The following is a 23,147-nucleotide window of genomic DNA, read 5'->3' as shown; positions in this document are numbered from 1 at the left end:
ACGGCGAACCGCGGTGAGTGGGGGCCACGATCAGCCGAACCTGCCACGTCAGCAGGTAAATAAACTGGCCCGGCCCGCTAGGGTGCTTACCCTGGCGAGCCGCGTGCCAAACGTTGCCGACCCCTGCTCTAGACTCTGTTTGTCAGAGGGTGGAGATGGATGGCAGGAGAGAGATCACTTGATCATTACCTGTTAGGTTCACTCCCTATGGGGCACCTGGCATTGGCCACTGTCGGTAGACAGAATACTAGGCTAGATGGACCTTTGGTCTGACCCAGTACGGCCGTTCTTATGTTCTTAAACAAAATTAATCACACCGTAAGCTACATGCTCATACCAGAAGCCTAGGCCAAAGCACTGTAAGTCCTAGCTTATATCCTACACAACTTAATGGCAGACAATGGTTTCCAAACTTGAAGCCCACATATAAACAGGTAACTAAATTTAGGGCACATCAGCAAGTTTCTTGAAGTCATTATAATGTTGTTAACCAGTTGCCAAGAACAGTTTATTTTAAATTTAAACTTCCCTTGGCTTTGAAAACTAAAACTCCAGTAGCACTACAACATTATGGAAAACAGTTTTGCTCCCAACACATGTTTAGCAAATACAATAGGTTCTTTCCCAGTTATCTAGACCTTTAAAAAGCCCAGGGTGAGCTGACTGACAGCATAACTGTTCCTACAAACAACAATTTTATCAAATCCAGATTTCTTTGGGTTTTTTAGGGGGCATTGGGGAGGGGACAGAGAATAGTATGCACCCCATTTCTCAACCAGCAGCAATATACAGTATATCCCCCATTACAAAATGACTGTCAAAAGAACAGCATTGTAGAGAATACAGATCTTCCATACTATTTCATGGTATTCTATATTCTTCACTTCTATTGTCCTGTGACCTTTGATAAAACAGAAGAGTCCCAACAATTTCCCTTAGTTGACAGGTCTTATACATGTATAGAAAATACCACCAATACATTCAAAAGTGAAGTTTTGCTTTCCTATACAACTCCAGAATACATTAGAAACTGTATTTTCCTCCTGGATGCCAGTGAAGCTCCTGAAATAATGTTGCTTCTCTGTATTCAGAGAGGATATTACAAGAATAAACCTCTCTGTAGTAAGTTAATAATTCAGAGTATTTAGAAAAACAACACACATGTATGTAAGCAGGAAGTATTGTCAACCTTAGAATTTTTACAATCTCATGGTGTCTGGAGAATAGCATCTCGATTCCAAGTATCGTAATTCAGCCACCTTGTAACCAGGGTAACAAAAGTAGCCAACAGTTTGGTATGCTTTCCTCATCCCCCCTCCCAATCAGCCCCCTCCCCTTCATAAGGCCCAAAAAGAGTAAGCTCCCTTTTAGCCTTCCCAGAGCGGTGCATGATCTTACTTCTACTATGCACAGACAAGTGAATTAAAGAATTATATGGTCTTTAGCACTAAAAATGCATTCAGTCCAATACTGACCAAATGAAGAAAGGTTAAATTCCTTGCCAATAATTCAAGAAGGTAACAAAAAAGCCAGTGCTTAATTTGTAATGAAAGAGGTGCCGGGGCTCAAGCAATTTTTTTACATTCATAACTGATGCAGTAAGCGCAGAGGTGCCGGCGTAGGGTTGCCAGGTGTCCGGTTTTCGATCGGAAAGTTCAGTCGAAAAGGGAACCTGGCAGCGTCTGGTCAGCAGTGCTAACCGGCCACTAAAAGTCCGGTTACCCGCAGTAACCGGCCTCCACCACCGCAGGGCGGGAAGCGCAGCAGCTGCGGCGGCTGGAGCCTGGAGGAGCTACTCTCTGCTCAGCTGCTCATGGAGAGAAGAGGCTGGCTGGCTCTCGGCCGGCTCCAGCCTCTCTGGCAGATAGGTTGGGGGGCGGGGGGGGAGGGAGAGAATCCTGTCGGACCGCACCCGCCCCAACTTCTCCACCCTGGCCCCTTGCTCCAGGGACCGACACCGCGCACCCCTCCCTCCCCCTCCATGCCCCAACTGAGCAGGCAGGTGCCATGTCAGCTCCTCCCAGCCCGGCTCTGCAGGTGGCAGGTGAGTCCCGGGACCGGGGGGGGGGGGGAGAGCAAACAACAGCAGGGAGAAGCGAGCAAGGGGTGGGACCTGGGAAAGAGGCAGGACCAGGGGTGGGACTTCGGGGGAAGGGTGTCCCATTTTCAGCAGTTAGAAAGTTGGCAACCCTAGTGCTGGGGCTATGAACTGCCCAGCCTGGAGGTGCTGGGGCTCAGCTTTGGCAAAAATTAAGCACTGAAAAAAGCCCAAAGATGTTGGGTAAGAAGATAACGCTTCTCACATATAGAGCAGGATCAACAAGGCTAACAGTTCAGCTGGTCCACGTCTTCTAAATATGAAGTCATTTGCTCTTAGGTGACTTTCAGCCACATGTCTTGAAGTCCTTACAAACTTTAAACCTCACAATATAGAGCTTTCAGTCAACACATCCCACACACAGTTCTTTAAATCAAAAGATCAAGGAGCAGACAATAAAAGCAAAGAGTAACACATCTGCAACTCAGATACCAAACAGTGGTTTAAACCATTTAAAAGAGAATAAAATCTTTCTACCCAGGGAGAATTGTGTCCTTCCCTTTTATGGTGTTTGGTGCAGAGACGTATGGTACCCCATGAAATGAATTTAAGAATGTGGCCAGTTGTTTTGTTTTTGTATGCTTATAATTTCAGTTGCAGGCATTTTGGAAGAAAAGTGAGAGCAAAGGAAAAGGCATACAATGCCAAGCCATTCAACATTTAATATTATTTATAAATAGACTCAGCGTTGCAGAGGCCTCTTTACCTACCTTAAATGGAAAAAAGCAAATCGGCATCCGTATGATTTTTAATTCTTACCTCAATAAACAAGTCTTTTTTTTTTAAATGCAATTTTCTGGTTAGCCAATTTTTAAATACATATAATTTTTGAATGCAGGCCTCCCTAAGTCATCAACTTCTGCCTTTGCTCTGCCAATGCTGGCAGCTGACATCTTCAGCTTCAGCAAGTACTTTCAGAGAGAGTATTAGAACATCTGTCTCATGCAAAAAATCTACAGCGTTTAGTAGCACCTCTCTCTGTGGCACTGATAGCATGCAAGATAATTTTAGTGGCAGCCTCCTCACGGAAGCTAGGAAGAAATTTCACTGAACAGTGTGAGGCAGCAGCTTCATTACACCATTAAACGACAAAATTCTTCAAGCAATTCTTTGCATGCTGGAGCATTTTCCCTGCAATGTATGCTGTTAACTCTCCTTCATGTAAATATGAGACAGTAGCTTCTTCATTGTGACACTGGAGATATTCATAGAGTCAATGAATTTATATTGGACCAAAACCACAGAGTCTCTTCTTTCTGTTAATACTTTTAATTGATTCCTCTGCGTATACATCAAATGCAAGGTGGATTTAGTCATAGGTTTAGTATTTTCTTTGTAGCCTCATCTGAAGTGTTCAGCCGAATCTCAGCAGATGTTAACAGTTTCTGGGTTGTCAAGAGCTTGCGCCTCAGCCATAACATCTATGGCTGCCACACTAAAAGGCCTCCGCAAAACGAAGTCTTCGTGTTACTGTTGACATCAGTACTTTCTTCCACTATTGATAGCGGCACGTCTCTTGCAGCTTTTAAGAACATATGCCGTGATTCACTTCTATGGATTGCTAAAAACAACATCCATATCCACAGTTCATCTTCAATACATGTTCTAAAAGCCTTTCTGCTAAGCATTTGGTCCTCTTCAGTTCCATTTAAAGCACATATTTCTCTATATTCAGCCTCTGCATCAGCTATACCCACCACCTTCTGACCATTAGAGCTTCTGTGAGGCAATTTATGAACTCCAGCTGAGTTGCACAGTTTGCAGGAGTAAAAAAATCAGTATTTGTTTCAATTCCCTTTTACTTACATTACGTATATTCTTAATGCAGCACTCAATGTGATATGCAAAGTCAATGTGTGGGCATCTTTTGGGTCAATGCACCCAGTTTACTTTCCATGCAATGTTCTAAGAGTGACTACTTCATACAGTTTCTCACTTGTTTCATGTTGAAACTGTGCTTAAATGGGTGTGTTTGGGCTTCCATCTTACCGCAGAAGAAGCAGGTATTCATCTTGAAATGTGTGCCATGCATCTTAGCACAAGGCAATTCTTGCCCACAGGACGCGCTTGTCCTGGCATCTTCAACGTTTTCCTGATGCTCTCTGTACTTCCTCTCCAACCTTGCCAAATTCAGTTTAAGGATGCACTTCTTGTAGCATGTAAGGTGCCCTGAGCACTGTGTTTAACCAGGTCCTTCGCAGTGGTATTCTCCAAAGATTCAGCTACTAGTCTACTCTTCATCTCCCCATTGATACCAAAAAAATGATCAAGACCAAATTAAAAACATGGATTTTGTAATAAATTACTTTGGGACAGAGGTAGGTAGGTAGGTGTGTGGGGGTGTGTCAGGGGGCCATGGGCCCATCATAAGGGTGAGCGATGAGAGGGAGGGGGCAGAGAGGAGCAAGAAGGGAAGGGGCGGTACAGGAAAGGCAGGGCCTCAGTTCTGGCACTGGTGGTCCCCCCACTTTTAGCGACCTTCAACTGCTCCTGCTTTGGGATTATAATTAATTATGTTACATAGTGTATGTTATGGAACGATGTGCATACCATCTGAAGATGGGATTCCAGTAATTCTTGATTAGATGCTGATGTCTTAACCAGTGCCTCATTAAAAAATTTTTAGCAAAATAAACAAAGCTGATAATCAATACCACTGAACCGCTTCTTTTCCCCCCCGATAATACAAATCAACTGGAAGCACTCCTTCCATTTATATAATCTGTAACATTAAAAAAAATTAGGCAGATATGTTTCGAGCATTAAATGATAACACCGTACTGTCAGTTGAGGGCCACCATTCAATTTTGTGAGGGCAGCATGTCTGACAAGCCAGCATTTAAAGTATAAGTTCCAAAAATGTTGATTTTTAAACATTTTCTCGACTTATATATCTACAGAATTGTTTGAGGTTTGTCACGTTTGGTACCTTTGTATTCATGGGAGAAATGGCTTTCTAATGATATCTAACTTGACCCATTTCCGACCTCACTATATTAAGAAAATTTCCACCAACCAGAGGACCTGGAACTGGGAGCAGTGAGTCCCCTCCTCTCCTTCCCCCACCCCACCCTGCCACACTGCAGAGGGTGACACCACTGAAATTAGGATTCTGTAGATTTTTACAAATCAAATGACACCTTTCTGTCATTAACTTGCCCACGGAATTACACATGCTCCCAGACTATTTTGGTGGCACCCAGAGGCCATATACAGGCTCATGGCTCCATTATGAAGGTATGGTACAGGCATTAATGCAAACTCCTCCCCAAATAGCTTATACTCTAAAACAACAAGAGGGAGGTAAGAGATGCAATCAAATAAATACATATAATTATGAGAACTACAATGTGCATAAAAACTAAGTGTAAGAAGTTCCAAATATCCCCATTGGCCCTTCAAACCATTATTAGCTGACCGATTTCTTACAGACATTGCACCAGAGATGGGTCTTGAGAGATCTGAAGGCTGAGCAAGCAGTGACCTTCCCCAGAAGAGTTTGAGACATTTAACAGGAAGAAGAAAAAAAGCCCACACATTTGAAAAGTAAGGTTTGGGATTTCCAGGGGGAACCACACAACTCTCCCGGCTAAAGAGCACAATTAGTCTTATTACATTTTCCACTCCTCACCCACAATTATTCTTTCCTGATAAAACCAATTTCTTCCACCACAGCTTTTAGGAGCTTTAGGCTTTTCTAAGGTAACGTGAATTTTCAGATTTCAGTGCATGAAGAAGCAATTTTATATCATTTTTATTATATTCTTGCACATCCAGGTAATTGCATTCTGCATTCACCTTCTACTAAAAAAAAAAAAAAATAATAAAAAATAAACTGAGTATGAGCTAAATTACCCATTTCCTGGTAGAAAAAAATCTGAAAAGGTCTGATATGTATGAAATATTTAGCAGCTTTTAGCATAACTAATAAAAATACGCTCAAGATGAATGTTCTTCTTAAACTAAATTACTTGTTTCTCATCCTCCCAATACTGATGTCATATAATCTCCACAGATGTATTCTGAGTTAAATATGGCTAGACTGATAAACTCAGAATCCAGATTAGGAGTAGGAGTTTGAAGAGTGCCTAGATGACTTGAAAAAATAACAGGAGTACTTGTGGCACCTTAGAGACTAACAAATTTCAAAATTTTCATGAAGTTGATGGATTTCCACTCCATACGGCTAAATGCAGTGCCTTGCATAATGACAGGTTTCAGAGTAGCAGCCGTGTTAGTCTGTATCCGCAAAAATAACAGGAGTTATTAAGTTATTAAGGAGTTATTAAGGTGCCACAAGTACTCCTGTTATTTTTGCGGATACAGACTAACACGGCTGCTACTCTGAAACCTGTCATAGATGACTTGGAAAGTCAATAAGACTTGTACCTCTAAGTCACTTAGGCACTTTTGAAAACCCCACCCTAATGCTTACATGGAGAAAAAAATTGATTGGGAAGTGCTAGGAATCCCCAACCTGCCTATCACCTGATCATCCAAAAAAAAAAAAAAAAATGTTAAGTGCATAGTATAGAAGATTCTAAGAAGAAACATCCAGAAATTCCAGGTGGAGAAAGAGGAACTTTAACCACCATAGATAGATCCTTTACTAACTTAATTGGAAAGAGCACATCCAAATTAAGTCAGAAAGGGATGAATGACATTGCTCGGTAGAACAAATAGAGACCTGATTGTGTGTAAATTATTATTAACACATTTGTCAGCATGGCCAGCTAAGAGAATTCCTATTAAATTTCAATTACCATCTATAAAAACAGGTGGCAACCACGCCTTGATACATATAACGTCTGACGGCTTACCACTGGCAACACGGACACTTGTTCTCCACCTGTGAGAAGAAACTGGTTATGTTTCTGTTTTGTGAAAACAAGGACCTTGGGTACACATCACAGCTGTTTTGTTCACATGTTCATAGATTTTTAATACCAGAAGGGATCATTAGATCACCTACTCTGACTCCTGTATAACACAGGCCAAAGAATTTCACCCAATAACCCCATATTGAGACCAATACTTAGTAGTTAACTAAAGCACATCTTCCAGAAAGGTATGCAGTCTTGATTTGAAGACATCAAGAGATGTGGAATCTACCATTTCCCTTGGTATTTTGTCGCAGTTGTTAATTACCCCCACAAGTAAAAATCTGCTTCAACCTCCAGCTATTCGTTCTTATTATACTTGTCTCTGTTAGATTAAAAAGCTCTTTAGAACCTGGTATTTTCTCCCCATGAAGGTACTTATGCACAGGAATCCAGTCACCTCTCAAACTCGTTTTTGAAGAGATTGAGCTCACAGACTGATCTCTCGCTGCAAGGCATTTTCCAGCCTTTAAATCATTTTTGTGGCTCTTCACTGCACCGTCTCCAATTTTTCAACATTCTTTTTCAGACATGGACACTGAAACTGGAATATTGCATCCAGTTCTTGTTCCACCATTTCCACATAGAGAGGTAAAAATTGTCTCTCTACTCCTAAGTATCTTTTTATCTCCCTCCCTTCAAGACAGTCAGCCAGCATTGGTTCCCCAATTTAAATACAAATTATAGTTGCATTTTAATCAAATGATTTAAGAAACATTTTTTGTCTAGAAGCAGGTTATGAAAAGCCTCACTAGAACAGTCTAAGAGATTTCATTACGAAGGTTAAAGAAGAGCACACAATAGCTCAGAGCTTGTTGATGTTTGTACAACACTACACTGTACAATAGCTCAGAATTTGAAGTGTGGGTGATGTCATGTAGGGATTTACTACAGGATACCTAACAAGGAAGAAGAGACGGATGAAGCTTTTTTTAAACAACTAACAAAATCATCCAAAACACAGGAGTTGGTGGTGAGGCGGGACTTCAACTACCCAAACATCTGTTGGGAAAATAATACAGCAGGGCACAGATTATCCAACAAGTTCTTGGAAAGCACTGGAGACAACTTTTTATCACAGAAGGTGGATAAAGCATCTAGGAGAGAGGCTGTTCTAAATTTGCTTTTGACAAATAGGGAGGAACTGGTTCAGAATTTGAAGGTGGAAGGCAGCTTGGGTGAAAGTAATCATGAAATGATGAGTCCTGATTCTAAGGAATGGTAGGAGAGAAAACAGCAGAATAAGACCATGGACTTCAAGAAGGTGGACTTCAGCAAACTCAGAGAACTGGCTGTTGAGATCCCATAGGAAGCAAGTCTAAGGGAAAAAAAGAATTCAGGAGAGTTGACAGGTTTTTTAAGAAAGATTAATGGCACAAGAGCAAACTATCCCAATGTATACAAAACCATACTTCCTATCTAAGGCCAGGTCTATACCCAGCCGCTAGTTCGGCGGCTGGGAATCGAAGTTCTGGGTTCGATTTATCGCGTCTGGTCTGGACGTGATAAATCGATCCCGGAAGCGCTCGCCGTCGACTGCGGTACTCCAGCTCGGCGAGAGGAGTACCGCGGAGTCGACGGGGAGCCTGCCTGCCGCGTGTGGACCGCGTCTGAACCGCGGTAAGTTCGAACTAAGGTATGTCGACTTCAGCTACGTTATTCACGTAGCTGAAGTTGCGTACCTTAGTTCGAATTTGGGGGTTAGTGTAGACCAGGCCTAAGAGACCACCCTCGCTTAACCAGGAGCTCTTCAAGGCCCAGAAACTCGAAAAAAAGAGTCTTTCAAAAAGTGGAAACTAGGTCAAATTATGAAGGATGAATATTAAAAACACCACCACCACAAGTACGTAGGGACAAAACTAGAAAGGCCAAGGCACAAAACAAGATAAAATTAGCTAGGAACACGAATGGTAACAAGAAAACACTTTACAAATAAATTAGAAGCAACAGGAAGACCAAGGACAGGATAAGCCTGTTACTCAATGAGGGGGAAAAGACAACAACAGAAAACGTGGCAATGGCTGAAGCGTTAAATGCCTTTTTTGTTTCAGTTTTCACCAAAAAAAGAGTTAGCAATGATCGGACGACTAACTTAGAGAACATCAGGGTAAATGGAGTAGGATCTGAGGCTACTAAAGGGAAAGAATAAGTTAAGAATTACTTAAACAAACTAGATGTCTTCAGCCTGACAAAGTACATCCTAGAATACTTAAGGAACTAGCGATTATCTTTGAGAACTAATGGAGGACAGGATAGATCCCAGAGGACTGGAAAGGGAAAATATAGTACCTGTCTATAAAAGGGGGAATAAGGACAACCAAAGGAATTATAGACCTGTCATCTTAACTTCATTACCCAGAAAGATAACGGAACAAATAATCAAACAATCAATTTGTAAGCACCTAGAAGACAATAAGGTGGCAAGTAACAGTCAGGTCGGATTTGTCAAGAACAGACCATGTCAAACCAACCTAATATCCTTCTTTGATGGGGTAACAAGCCTTTGTGGGAAAGCAGCAGAAGTGATGTAGCTTGACTTTAGTAAAGCTTTTGATACTGTTTCACATGACCTTCTCATAAATAGCCTAGGGTAATATAGCCTAGAGAAACCTACTATAAAGTGGGTGCAACTGGTTGGAAAATGGTTATCAGTGGTTCACAGTCAAGCTGGAAGGGCATATTGAGTTGTGTCCCACAGGGACCAATCCTCATCCGGTTCTATTCAATATCTTCATAAATGATTTGAATGACAGCATAGAGAGTACACTTATAAAGTTTGTGGATTATACCAAGTTAGGAGGGGTTGCAAGCGATTTGGAGGACATGATTAGAATTAAAAATGATATTGACAAACTGGAGAAATGGTCTGAAATAAATAGGATGAAATTCAATAAGGCCAAATGCAAAGTACTACAGTTAGGAAGGACTAATCAAATGCACAAATACGAAGTGGGAAATGACTGCCTAGGAAGGAATATTGCGGAAAAGGATCTCGAGGTTAACAGTGGATCACTAACTAAATATGAGTCAACAATGTAATACTGTTGCCAAAAAACAAAAAACAAAAAAAAGCAAACATCATTCTGGGATATATTAGCAGAAGCGTGCTAACCAAGACATGAGAAATAATTCTTCCACTCTGCTCAGCACTAACAAGGCCTTAGCTGGAGTACTGTGTCCAGTTCTGGGCACCACACTTCAGGAAAGCTGTGGACAAATTGGAGAAAGTCCAGATGAGAGCAACGAAAATTATTAAAGGTCTAGAAAATATACAAGGAAAAATTGAAAAAAGTGCATTTGTATAATCCAGACTAGAGACCATTGATGGGGGACATGAAAACAGTTTTCAAGTACGTAAAAGGTTGCGATAAAGAGGAGGGTGATAAATTGTTCTCCTTATCTACTAAGGACAGGACAAGAAGCAATGGGCTTAAATTGCAGCAAGGAAGAGTTAGGTTAGACTTAGGAAAAGCTTCCTAACTGTCAGGGTAGTTAAGCACTGGAACAAATTACCCAGGGAGGTTGTGGAATCTCTGTCACCAGAGGTTTTTAAGAACAGTTGGACAAACACCAGCCAAGGATGGTCTAGATAGTACCTAGTTCTGCCTCAGTGTTGGAGACTGGAGTAGATGACCTCTCAAGGTTCCTTCTAGTCCTACATTACTACAATTCTATGTATCAATCCAGTTGGCTCTTAAAGGCAGTTTCTTTTCCTTCTCCTAATTCTCAAGAGGACGTCAGTGTATATTATTCCTGAGGCCGTGTGTGAAGGTAACAAAAGCCCTCATTAATCAGAAAGAGGACTGACGTAATGGCTAATAGTGTTGTTGTATCTGTGTTGTTGTAGCCGTGTTGGTCCCAGGCCATTAGAGAGACAAGGTGGGTGAGGTAATATCTTTTATTGGACCAACTTCAGGTAGTGAAAGAGAAACACTTTTGAGCTAGACAGAGCTCTTCTTCAGGTGCGTAGTTTGAAAGCTTATCTCTGTCACCAACAGAAGTTTGTCCAATAAAAGAGATATTGCCACACTCACTGTCTCTATAATGGCTATTACATATCCACTACTATATTTTCCAATTTCAAGTTCTGTATCCCATGCTGCAGCAGCTTTGATTTCCTTTTGCATACTGAGCTGAGTCCAAGACACAGATTTTCAAATGCAACTAGTGGTTATGGGTGTCCAACACTAGACACCTTAAAAGTGGCTTGATTTTCAGAAAGTGCAGAGCACTCACCCACTGAGTCTCAGATCCTTTCATGTTGGGCACCCAAAACTTGTGGCACTGAAATCAATAGCTACTTTTGGAAGAAGAAGGAAAAAAAGTGCCTAAAGCCTTTCCTAAACTTCAAAGGGAACTTTTTCCATCCTTGGTAGGTGTAAGTCAGATGAAATGACTTACACCTTCCCCATCATCACTTTCAAGGAGTGTTTTCACAAGCAATAGTTTGATAACTCAGTCTTTAAAAATGAATATTAGATCTTTTAACAGTTGTAACACTTCCCCCAAAGGAGTCTTCCCATATAGAAAAGACAAATTTCATAAAGACATGTAGAACAACTCATTAAGAACAGGCTTCCCTTCTCCCCAGATCAGAACAAAGTTATAATATTTGGCATGGTCTGATCAAACACCTTGTTTGAAACAGAAACTTCCAAAAACAAAAGCCAAGCAATACCCTATGCTCATTGCTAATAAAACTGAGTCAACATGGTGCCTGCTGTGACAGAGTTGGTCTCTACAGACATTTTATCATAGCTATCTGGCTGCATTCCTCCACACTGTCTGCAGTACAGTTTGGAAATGGGGAAGTAGACTCAATTATCTTATCGCTGTCACAAGCCTATCTCAAAAAACATGGGATTGGCCTGTGACTGGGTTTGACCTTCAGCTCAGAGAGCAAACTCTGAGGATGGACAATTGGAAATCTGAGCATCACAGTTCCTATAGGGCAAGCAATATAGTTGCCCTATATTGTGTGGCTTAACAATATGCAGAAGGTCCAGGTTGCTAAAGAGAGCATCACGTTTTCAAAATTAGGGTGACTAAAGTTATGCTCCTAAATCTGTATTTAAACACTTAAGTAAGTGTGGCCTTTTTACACAATTGTTAAGCACCTGCAACACCCATTGATTTTGATAGCAGCATGGAGATTCCTGATGTTATTTCCACCGTGTCTGAAGGTCTATCTTGTCACACTGAGCACTGTGGTGGGAAAAACAGAAATAAGCCCTTCTTTCACATTTACAACAGGAATTTAGGAGCCTAACTTTAGGAATCCAAGTTTGAAATTTTAGCCACACACATTTATCGGTGAGCGTTGGAGAACTGAAAAATTTCTCTTTTCTATAGTCAGACATCAGGAAGGTAAAATCTGCACATTTGTTAATTTGACATTGGTTTCCATTTTTCTTGTATGTTGTTTCTGTACATTTGATACTCTCAGTAAATAAATCTCCTGTTTTACATTACCAACAGGGAGTGTTGTTTTCAAGTAACGGTATAGCAAAGGGTCTTATTACCTAGATGGGTCCACACGATATAAAAAGAGATATTTGAGGTGATTCAGAGGGAGACTTTTCCCCTCAGGAGGCAACATTAGTGGGGTTTGATAGCTACAATCAATAAAAGAAATCCAAATAAATGTCTTATGATGACAATATGAACAGAGATCAATTAAGTTATAAGGGTGATCATTATCAGGAAATATGTGCATCAAATGCAGGACTCAGATCAATGTCAAGAAAAAATGAACTTCCACCACCCCAACTGCTATCACAAGTTTGTATGCTTGTGCCAGGAAGGACCTGCTTCTGTACCTGCTCCATACGAGGTACTTTCATTGACTTCAAGAGCAGTACCACGGGCAGGGCAGCTGAAGAAGTGGGTCTTACATGATTACTGAACATTTATATTGTGTTAGCACCTAGACGCCTCAAAAAGGTCAGTGCCCAATTGAGTTCTGCATTTTACAAACTATGTACTAAATGGCATTGCCTGCCCCAAAGGGCTTATAATTAAGGCTACAATTTAATCACGGGTATTTTTAGTAAAAGTCATGGACAGGTCACGGGCAAGAAACAAAAAATCCCAGCCCATGACCTGTCCACGACTTATACCATAAATACCGGATTGAATCAGGGGGGGGGAAGGGGATGCTGGGGAGGGGGAGCCCGGGGGGGCACGCAGTACCGGCTGCTGGGTTGGGGGGGAGCCCTGGGGCACCAGTGGCTGCTCCAGCCGCCCCAGGACCGCTGCTCAGGCGGTCCCCAGGGCCAGCCACATCGGCTGCTGCTTGGGCAGCCCTGGGGTCAACCACACTGGCCACTGCAGAAGTCACGGAGGTTGCAGGAAGTCATGGAATCTGTGACTTCCGCGACCTCCGTGACAAACACGGAGCCCTACTTATAATTTAAGAGATGTGTAAGCTGGGTCTGCATGAGCTCCACCGCATCTAGTGATGAGCAGGGGGGAAAGACTTCAGGAACAGACCGTGTTTACATTGACATACCTACTCTGCCTAGATACATAGCATGATGGAGCTTCTTCGCCAAAATGATCACTTTTGGCTGGTGTTGGGCTACAAAGAACTTTAGTAATGAGTGCAGGGGTTATGAAATGTTGTTATCCATATTGTACGAGTAAAGGGCAGCAGAACTGTACTTAGCCATCCTTGATTGTGGGGGTCACCCTAATCTGAACCTTACTTGCTAAGCAGGGTGTAAGGATGCCACATCCCAGTGAAGGCGAGTTGGGGTGGGCACAGGTGTTCCTATCTGGTGGAGTGGCCTCTGCCCAAAGAGTCCTAGATACTATTTGACCTTCCCCCTCCACTGTTTAAAGACAGAGCTAATTAGACTCAATTGAGATCCATTGTTTCTGCTCAGGGATTAGCTGAATCACTGATAAGCAGGTCAAGGAGCTATGTCTTAGACAATGATGAAAGGAAAGACAATGCAGAGGCTGTCCTGGCAGTGAGGTTCCCTGAAACCAGTGAAATCATGAAGAGCAAAAATCACTAAAGATCTGGGTTCAGTGGTAGAACCTCAGAACACAGCATCACAGAAGTGGCAGCGAGCATCCAATAGCAGCAGCACGCGACCAGTGGCGGCAGAGAAAAGTGGGGGTAGCAAGCAACCTACTGGGGCAGAAAAAAGCAGTGGCAGCAGCAGCAAACAGCCAGTTGGCAGAGGCATGCAGTGACCACAGAAACATTGCTCGACGTCCGCCTCCCCCCCCATCTTTTCTGGGATGGGAGGGGAACCCCTGCAAACACACCTCTAAACTCAGGTCTTGGCTAACCAAGGACAGCCAACTCTGCATGGGATGCAGCGGAGAGAGATGGGAGTTATGTGTTAAAGGGACATTCATTCATCAGACTTTCCCACCACAAGGTGGGAAACTGAGGCAAAGGACAGTGCCCAATGCACTGTGGGGTCAGGTTTGTTTATGGTAACATGCTTTTGAATGTGGCTGTGGTGTTTTCCAAAACTAATGCTTGGTTCCCTTTCCCTTTTATTAAAAGTTCTCTTTTGTTATACATAGACTTAGTGTGTGGAAGAGAGGGGAATTATTGCCTCTTAGAGGCTCCCAGATGTGGTATTATGTTTTCCCACATCACTGGATGTGAGCTCAAGCCAGTTCTGTTTTGTATTGTTAAGAGGAAACCCTAGCTCAGTGATACTCAGACTGAGGCGCGTGAGCCGCAAGTGCCTCTTTAATGAGTCTCCTGTGTCTCTCTGCAGCACATGATATTAAAACAGTTTTTAACCAATCAGGATGCTTTTACTATGTTAACCAATTGTAGTTGGTAAAATAATACTTAAGTCAGTTTGCTGTAAGAATAATATAAAATAAATATTTCCAGTCATACAGTTTAAATATGAATATGTAGTACTACAGTAAATGAAATCATGAATTCACACTACTGTGGCTCTTTTGGGTAATGTTGATCGCTAATTTGGCTCCTGAACCCCTGAGGTCCGAGTATCACTGCCCTAGATATTGAACCCAACCCTTGTGGCTGCCCATGCCACCTGGCAGAAGGGTTACAGGTGTAATTGCAGAACTGTAATTGATTAACAACATCTACTAGCCATCTGAAATTAAATGTAATGCACATTGTTAGAGTATTTTTCAAAGCCTGTCAAAGAAGACCTCCAGTACTTGTGGGAGATGTCCAGGACTCAACACATATTGCTTAATCTTAAATAAGATTATAAATTACAGGTGTGAAAATAGGGAAATATTTGTATTTTCTTATTATTACGGTACATGTCTCTGTGGGTTTGTTTACGATGGGTTACTTGCTATGGAGTTAGATCAAAAGGATTGTTAAAGGAACCAAGCCGGAAAGACACCATAAGGGCGTAACATCCCAACAAACACAACAGCTAGGTTCATAGCCACGAAGAAGCAACTCCTCAACACCAGGTGATATAGCTGTTTTGCCAAGGCTGAGAAGAGAGAGATTAAAGGGAATGATAAACCACTGCAGAACGCGGGCCTAGACGAGGGAAGGGGTTGAATGAGTGGTCCCAGAGAGCCAGCAAGAGCTGACAGGCTGGCAAGGAACACACCAAGGCACAGAAAGAGCAGGTAGCAAGCAGGACCATTTGCTTCTCCCAACCAGACATGGGGGTTAGCTGGGCTGAGGAGAACTTTCCAAACCTGGCAAGGAAAGATTATGGTGCAAATTCTACACATAAAGGCCTTTGATAGTTTTCACCATTTGTTCCATATGCTTTGAACCTTCAGAGGAATTAATAACTAATGGTTTGTTTTGAAGACACTGTTTTTGAGTTTCTTTAATAACTTGTTGGACACAGGTCCCCAGAGGAAAAGGGGTAACAGGTACCAAACCAGTCGGTAAGCAGGGGGGCTGCAGCCCAGAGATCCACTTTAAGAATGATTGGACTGCATGGTTCCACCGAGCATGATATTAAGAAAGCCAGGCCTGTCATCTAAGGGCTGCGCTCAAGAGGGAATAAGGGATCTAAGGTCCAGTTCATGCTGCAACTGTGACAACAGGTTATGAAAAATATGGCTTACAGTATGAAGAGTGATGTATGAAACCTCAAATTCTACTTCATATCTCAATAATACAAAGTTTTTACAGAGCATATTTAATCAGAACCTATTGCAGATAGACAAGTGGTGATAGCGTCCATTGAGGTGGTTGTGACAGAGCAGGGAATTTATAAGTGTTGTAGGACTCCACAATGGCTCTTGGTATTCTGGAATCAAGTCAGCCAGTAATGTAAAGTTATGGGAAAAGGGCAAATCTGGGCATAGCAGTGGCCTTATCAGACATGGATTCCATACAGACCTCCAAGAACTCAGCTCTTGTGGACAAACTTGTTCTTTGAAGCATAACCAACAATTATGGCCAACAGTCTGGACGTTAGTGTCCTATGAGTGAAAAAGTAACTCAGTGTTGGAGAATGCAAATCTGCTTCTTTTATAAATGTACTTAGATCGCATAAGCCACTACTCTTGTTCAGCTACCTGGGACTTTGGAGTGCTTCTTTCCTTACTGAAATTAAATTTGATGGGGAACCTATCTTGTCTTGAACTGAAAGTTAGTGCACATCGTACTATTATCTATTATGCACTGTTTAGCACCTATACTGATAAAAAAAATAATCACATGCATGTTTTTATTGCAGGGACACCCAGAAATCCAAGTCAGAATCAGAACTCTTTGTTAGATATTTGTTTTCCTAGACTGTAAGCTCTCCAATTACCATGTGTGTAAAGCAGTACATGATAATGGAGGAGAGGATATTAAATTTTATATACATATACAGATTTGCTTGTGTTTTGTTTTATATTCCTTAAATACCCAAGTATCATCTTTCACCAAATGCCTCTCAGCTTAGCCACCATTCTTTGTGTGAATGTTTGTGTAAAAGGAAGAAAGAAACTGCTATACGAATGATGTAACTTTGATATAGCACATGTGCTGTATATAATATCAGAAACGTAACAAATCTAGCTTGTTTTGTTCTATAGGAAGCCTGCAATATTTTTAAATAATGTGAGACAGACCCTGCCATAGCTTTATTGGCATGAAGACTAACATCGGGGGGGGGAGGGGGACAAAAAACACCTGCAAACTCATTTAAATATTTCTTCCCAGACGTCTGCTGTGTCATGGCAAGAGGGTGTTCTTAAACAAGCACATCATATATTATAATCTTGGAACAAAGAGGCTCATCTATGCATTCCAAATATTAAATCTTTTAAGAGTTGCTGTTTGAAAACATGTAATAATTGTAACAATAGATATATTTTCCTCAAGCACCAGGATCATGTAATAACTAAACGTTTTGACATTTCCCCTGACATTTTTGCATTCACAACAAGAAAGCCTACAATACTATATTTCCTGAGATTTATAAATACAGAATTTTCACTTTTCTGTCAAATATCAGAAGCTAGGGAACCATCTTAAGTATCAAGGCCTAAAAGTTACAGTAAATTTATTGCATTTAATTAAAATCCAAGATTTTTCCAATTGAAGTATTTCACATTTTGTGTCAAAATGCATCTCAAGAGGTAAGCATGATACATTCTTACATTCATTAAGGCCCGGCTTGACAAAGCCCTGGCTGGGATGATTTAGTTGGGAATTGGTCCTGCTTTGAGCAGGGGGTTGGACTAGATGACCTCCTGAGGTCCCTTCCAACCCTGATATTCTATGATTCTATGATTCAAATACCCTTGGTGTCCTATAAAATAAATGGTGTGCGTATTTTAGAAATGTAGTAAACGCACACCACTATCAATAGGTATTTTTAAGCCCTTGATGTACATAAAACTTTCATATACAATTAAAAGAAAAAACACTTAAGTCTAGAATACTGTGATGTTTTTAAATACTCCCACCTGAAGCAATTCTGAAGATGACTATATTAAGGCAGTAACAAAGTTACATGCATGATATGATCCTAATCTTTCCTTTCTAATTAATGTTTGTACTGTGCTTCACGCCTCCAAAGTGTTATTTGAGTGCTAAGTAGTACTATGCTAGTAGATAATTCGCCAATCTTTTTAACTTTTAAGTTTGCAGCAGTGTGTGTGTGTGTGTGTAAAATGAAATGCACAGCAATGCAGCAAAAGACCAGTGAGTAAGAAGAGACTGAGATGGGTTAAGAAAAATATCAGCAGAGGAAAATTCCACTGCTTTAACAAGCGATCAGATCTTAGGATAAGTTAGTACTCATCGGGGAAGAAAAAGTTAATTGTTCCTATGTGTAGAATTTCTCATCTGTGCTTATCACATGCAAATTTCAATTACTGTAGGTGTTTTACATTATGATGCAAGAGCTGGTCTACCTAAAGAAAGAAAAGAAGTTCCACTAGCAGTAATAGTTACCAATCAGAGACAGACAAGTCATTTTTTAAGTGGATGACATCTTATGGTCAAAATTGTTTATGTTCTCTGAGTAACTGTGTGTGTAAGTGTGTGTATAAAAACCATCAGCACAGGTTTACCTGCAGGCCTCTGCACCACTCATTAATTATAGCAGACTGTGGGACTAAGCATATCTGAATTAACAGCTACACAGAGTGCAGATGTGAACATCTGTTCTGTTGTGTCATTTATTTTTGTCCTACAGCTGGATTTTTTTTTTTATTAAAAGAACACGCTCTGTTTGTTTCATTGCCTATTCAACCAAGAGGGCTTAAGATGCACTGTGTAAGAGTTTCCTGGTATCTAATTTTGTTGCAATCAATTGGTAGCCAATAAGTACTGGGTGCCAGAAACAACAAAATAGCAGCTCTTTGGCAGTCAATTACCAGGACAGAGCACATGAACATTTAATGATGCTTCTTTTCATCTTGTGAAATACTCACCATGGCAGCAATGTTTAAGTTATATTTCAAAGTAATGATGGAGATGATCTGTGTGCACATAGTACAAGAAATATAGAATATATTCTCTTAGCAAGCTAGCTTCCTAAAATCAGAGAAATTGGTTGAAAACCCGAAGACTTTTTCGTATTGTATTATGGCATTAGAGTGTACAACGATGCAAGTGGGACAGAGCACAGCTACCCCAAATATACATAATGGGGGGAAAACTGTTCATCTCGGATACTATACCCCGCATATGAACTTGCAGGCATAATGGGCGCTTTCTTCTTCTCTATGATCCAGAGCAAGTCCCCAAGCTAAACTGCCTGAAAAACTGTCACCAAAAATAAGTTATGCATTTGGGGGCTTTATTGGCCTGACATGGATTTTACAGGACTTGTCACTTACCATAAAAGGCAGCCCGTTCTTATTTGATTTTTTTTTTTTTAAACACATTCCTGGGTCTCCTAGCCGTTTGACAACAAGGTAGCATGGTGTAAAAAAACAGAACCCAACCACATGCATGTTGGAGGTTGTCTGCCTTCTTCATCAGAATAAAACAGCATGTTTGAGAAAGGAGCAGACAGGAGCAACCTCCCCCCCACGACACACACACACCATGTTATTGTGTATGGCTCCCTCCTCCACCCCCGCCTTCCTTCCTTCCAACCACTGCGCGACTGAACCTCAGCAGAGAGTAGCACCGAAGCACCTGGCTACTCCGCTTCCCTCACACCGACCAATCACGGCCTGGGCCCATTTCATGGGAAATCAGAACTGAAGGAGGTTCCCCTCCAATCCATCACCCCCACCCCCACCCCCCGGGCAGGCCGGGGAAGGGGGAGCGCAGCCGGATCGCCCCCCAAGGGCCTCGCAATAAAGCGACAGGTCAAGAGGAAAGTGTGTCAGAGACATTACGTACTAGAGCCGGCGTCTCGTTATAAGCGGTGCGGTCCCTGAGCTCACGGGAACGCGCGTTTACACGGGGAAAGGAAAGTGAAAAGGAGCAGGGGGAGGAGGAGAAGGGGGGCTCCTCCCCAACAGCCCGGGTCATTCCCCCGCCCCCGGCTCGGACCGCTGCGGAGATCACAGGAACCGCCCCCCCCGGGATACACTGGACCGGCGGGGGCAGCTCCCCCCCGGGGCGCAGCAGCCGGGCCGCGCGGCTCCAGCTCACCATAGATCATGGCCAGGCCGGTCTCGTGGAGGAAGCGCACCCGGCGGTGCTTGAAGAGCCAGATGGTGAGGATGGTGAGGGTGAGCAGCAGGATGAAGGTCAGGAGGCTCACGCTGTCCTGCCGGTGACTCTCCTCCGCCTCCTTCTCCGTGGCGATCTCCTCCATGGCGCTGCTGCTCCGCTCCCCGGCCCGCAGCCCGCTGGCCCGCAGCAAGAGCAGGAGCAGCAGCAGCCGGGAGCGCACGGGGAGCTGCATGGCTGGAAGCAGCCGCCGCCTCCACCCGCCCGCCGCGCTGCAGCTGATCCCGGGCTGTCCGAGAACCCTGGGCTGCGGCGGCTGCTGCTGTCTGCGCGCAGCCTGTCAAGCAGGGCGCAGCTCCAGTGCGCAGGATCCCCCAGCGCACACGGGACGCGCCGCCAGCCAGCCGCCCCCTCTCCTGCCCAGCCTCTTAAAGGCGTAGGCCTCCTCCCCACCTCCCGAGGCCCAAATCCAAACGGGGTGGGTGGCAAAGCCCTCGCGCTGGGTTGGAGCTAGCCCGCCTGATGCCGTGGTACTACTCTGCAGGGGCAGCCTGGAAGCCGGCAGGGTGAGAGTCAGTTGCCCTTTACCTTTGTACTAGACTATGCAGAGTCATGTCTGATGACTGGCTAGTCCAGGTGTGATGGCTAGCTAGGGTAGCTATTAGATTGTCCGATTAACCCACCATTTCCCCAGCTGAAGATTTGTCTCTCCCTCTACAAAATCCAAATGCTGTGAGGACCTGGTTCTCTACCCTCTTGCCCTTTGTGTAGTCATTGGCAGCTGTGCAAAGTGGCAATACAACACTATCCATGCACACTGGTGGGGTAACATCTTGTACAGGTGCTTGGTATAACATAACATGCAAAGCACAAAGTGCTTCATTTCTGCAGCAGGATCTGGTTTTCCACATTATTTTTATTATTTTATACACCATAATGGTTAAAATAAGGCAATATTTTAAGAAAAACTACATTGCCTGTGATATTTACACGCTTTATGGTTTTAAAACTATAAGAATTTTTGGGGTGGGGGAATCATCTTGCTTTACTTTTTTCAGTTGACTCACTTTGGATGATAAAATACACTACTCAGTGTCACTTAACCTGCTCAGTTTCAGTTATATCTTAGCATTCTGTTGTAACCTTCGGTTTGTAGACACAGCAGAGGAATCCAAATCCAAATAAGTTTCTGTTTTCATGTATTACTTTTAAACATTTGAATAATACAGTTTTATTAACATTCAGTTTTGTAAACTGCATTGGGGGGCAGTGACCCTCCTAATATTTTTTTCAGTCACCATCCATAGCAATCAATATCAGAAGTACCTAGGAATTATGGTAACAAAGCAGCCTCTCATCATGGCCTAGGATGACGCTTTAGATAGCCTGCCTCAGTTTCCCCTCTTGGACTGATCAAATAAACGTCACTTCAGGCTGTCTTGATTAAAAAAAATACCCCTTCTTGGGGACTAAGTTTATCAATATAAAATAACCCATAATTAAAACTCAGAACCTCAAAACGAAATTCATTCTTAAATTCACAGAACACAGTTTCTCTTCCTCCTCCCAGGCCTTCCTGGCTAGGGCTTTTACAGTCCTTCTCCTGTTTGGATAGGGTCTATCCCAGGCATCCCTGCTCGGCCAGGGTCTCTCCCAGGACTCCCTGCAGACTCTACCATAACATCCTAGACTTGGCCCACTTCACTGCAATTTCCTGCTCTTTTACACTGGAATCAACTGATTACCTTTTAAGCAGGGTTGGCTTAGCCCCAAGGCAGGGGTCGGCAACATTCGGCACGCGGCTCGCCAGGGTAAGCACTGTAGCGGGCCGGGCCAGTTTATTTACCTGCTGACACGGCAAGTTCGGACGATCGCGGCCACCACTCGCCGCGGTTCGCCATCCCGGGCCAATGGGGGCGGCGGGAAGCAGCGCGGGCCAAGGGATGTGCTGGCCGCGGCTTCCCGCTGCCCCCATTGGCCCAGGACGGCGAACCGCGGCCAGTGGGGGCCGCGATCAGCCGAACCTGCCGCGTCAGCAGGTAAATAAACTGGCCCGGCCCGCTAGGGTGCTTACCCTGGCGAGCCGCATGCCGAACGTTGCCGACCCCTGCCCCAAGGCCATGGGGCAAGCCACTCTGTTACAGATGACATTTCAAAGACACTAGCAGCATTAGGGAGCAGGTTTTAGACTTTCCAGCTTACAAACTACTCATCTATTTAGTAATAATCATAGAAATATAGACCTAGAAGGGACCTTAAAAGGTCATTGAGTCCAGCTCCCTATACTGAGCCAGGATCAAGTAAGCCTATGCCATTCCTGACAGGTGTTTGTCTAACCTGTTCTTAAAAATCTCCCATGATGGGGATTCCACAACCTCCCTTGGAAGCCTATTCCAGTACATGACTAGTGTTATAGCTAAAAAGATTTTCCTGATATCTAACCTAAATCTCCCTTGCTGAAGATTAAGATGATTACTTCTTGTCCTACCTTCAGTGGACATGGAAAACAATTGACCACCAGCTTTTTTATAAAATCCCTTAACATATTTAAAGACTGTTATCAGATTCCCCACTTATTTTCTCAAGTCTAATCATACCCAGACTTTTTAACCTTTTCTCAGGTTTTCTAAACCTTTTATCATTTTTGTTGCTCTCCTCTGGACTCTCCAATTTGTCCACATCTTTCTCATAGTGTAGCGCCCAGAATTGGACACAGTATTCCAGCGGAGCCCTCACCAATGCTGAATAGACCAGGACAATTACCTTCTGTGTCTTACATATGATACTTCATTTAATACACCCCAGAATGATATTAGTCTTTTTTGCAGCTGCATCACATTGTTGGTTCATATTCAGTTGTGATCCATTATAATCTCCAGATCCTTTTCAACAATACTACTGCCTAGCCAGTTATTCCCCATTTTGTAGCTGTGTATTTGACTTTTCCTTCCATACTTTACACTTGTCATTATTGAATTTCATCTTGTTGATTTCAGACCAATTCTCCAATTTGTCAAGGTAATTTTGAATTCTAAATCTGTCCTCCAAAGTGTGCAACCCCTTCCATCTTGGTGTCATCCGCAAAATTTATAAGCATGCTCTCCACTCC

General features: G+C 42.9%; 1 protein-coding gene across 1 annotated transcript in view; it reads right to left on the bottom strand.

Moving 5' to 3' along the window:
• SLC9A7 (solute carrier family 9 member A7) overlaps positions 1-20,273 on the bottom strand; it is a 104,846-nt gene extending 84,573 nt beyond the window's left edge. Inside the window, exon 1 of the mRNA XM_065411081.1 lies at positions 20,018-20,273. Coding sequence (XP_065267153.1) covers positions 20,018-20,273 — 256 coding nt within the window. The remainder of the gene's footprint in view (positions 1-20,017) is intronic.
• Positions 20,274-23,147: the final 2,874 nt, after the last annotated feature.

Source organism: Emys orbicularis, chromosome 1 (assembly GCF_028017835.1).
Source record: "Emys orbicularis isolate rEmyOrb1 chromosome 1, rEmyOrb1.hap1, whole genome shotgun sequence".
Classification (NCBI taxonomy): Eukaryota; Metazoa; Chordata; order Testudines; family Emydidae; genus Emys; species Emys orbicularis.
Note: the sequence above shows the minus strand (reverse complement) of the source record. Positions and strands in the feature narration are given on the sequence as shown.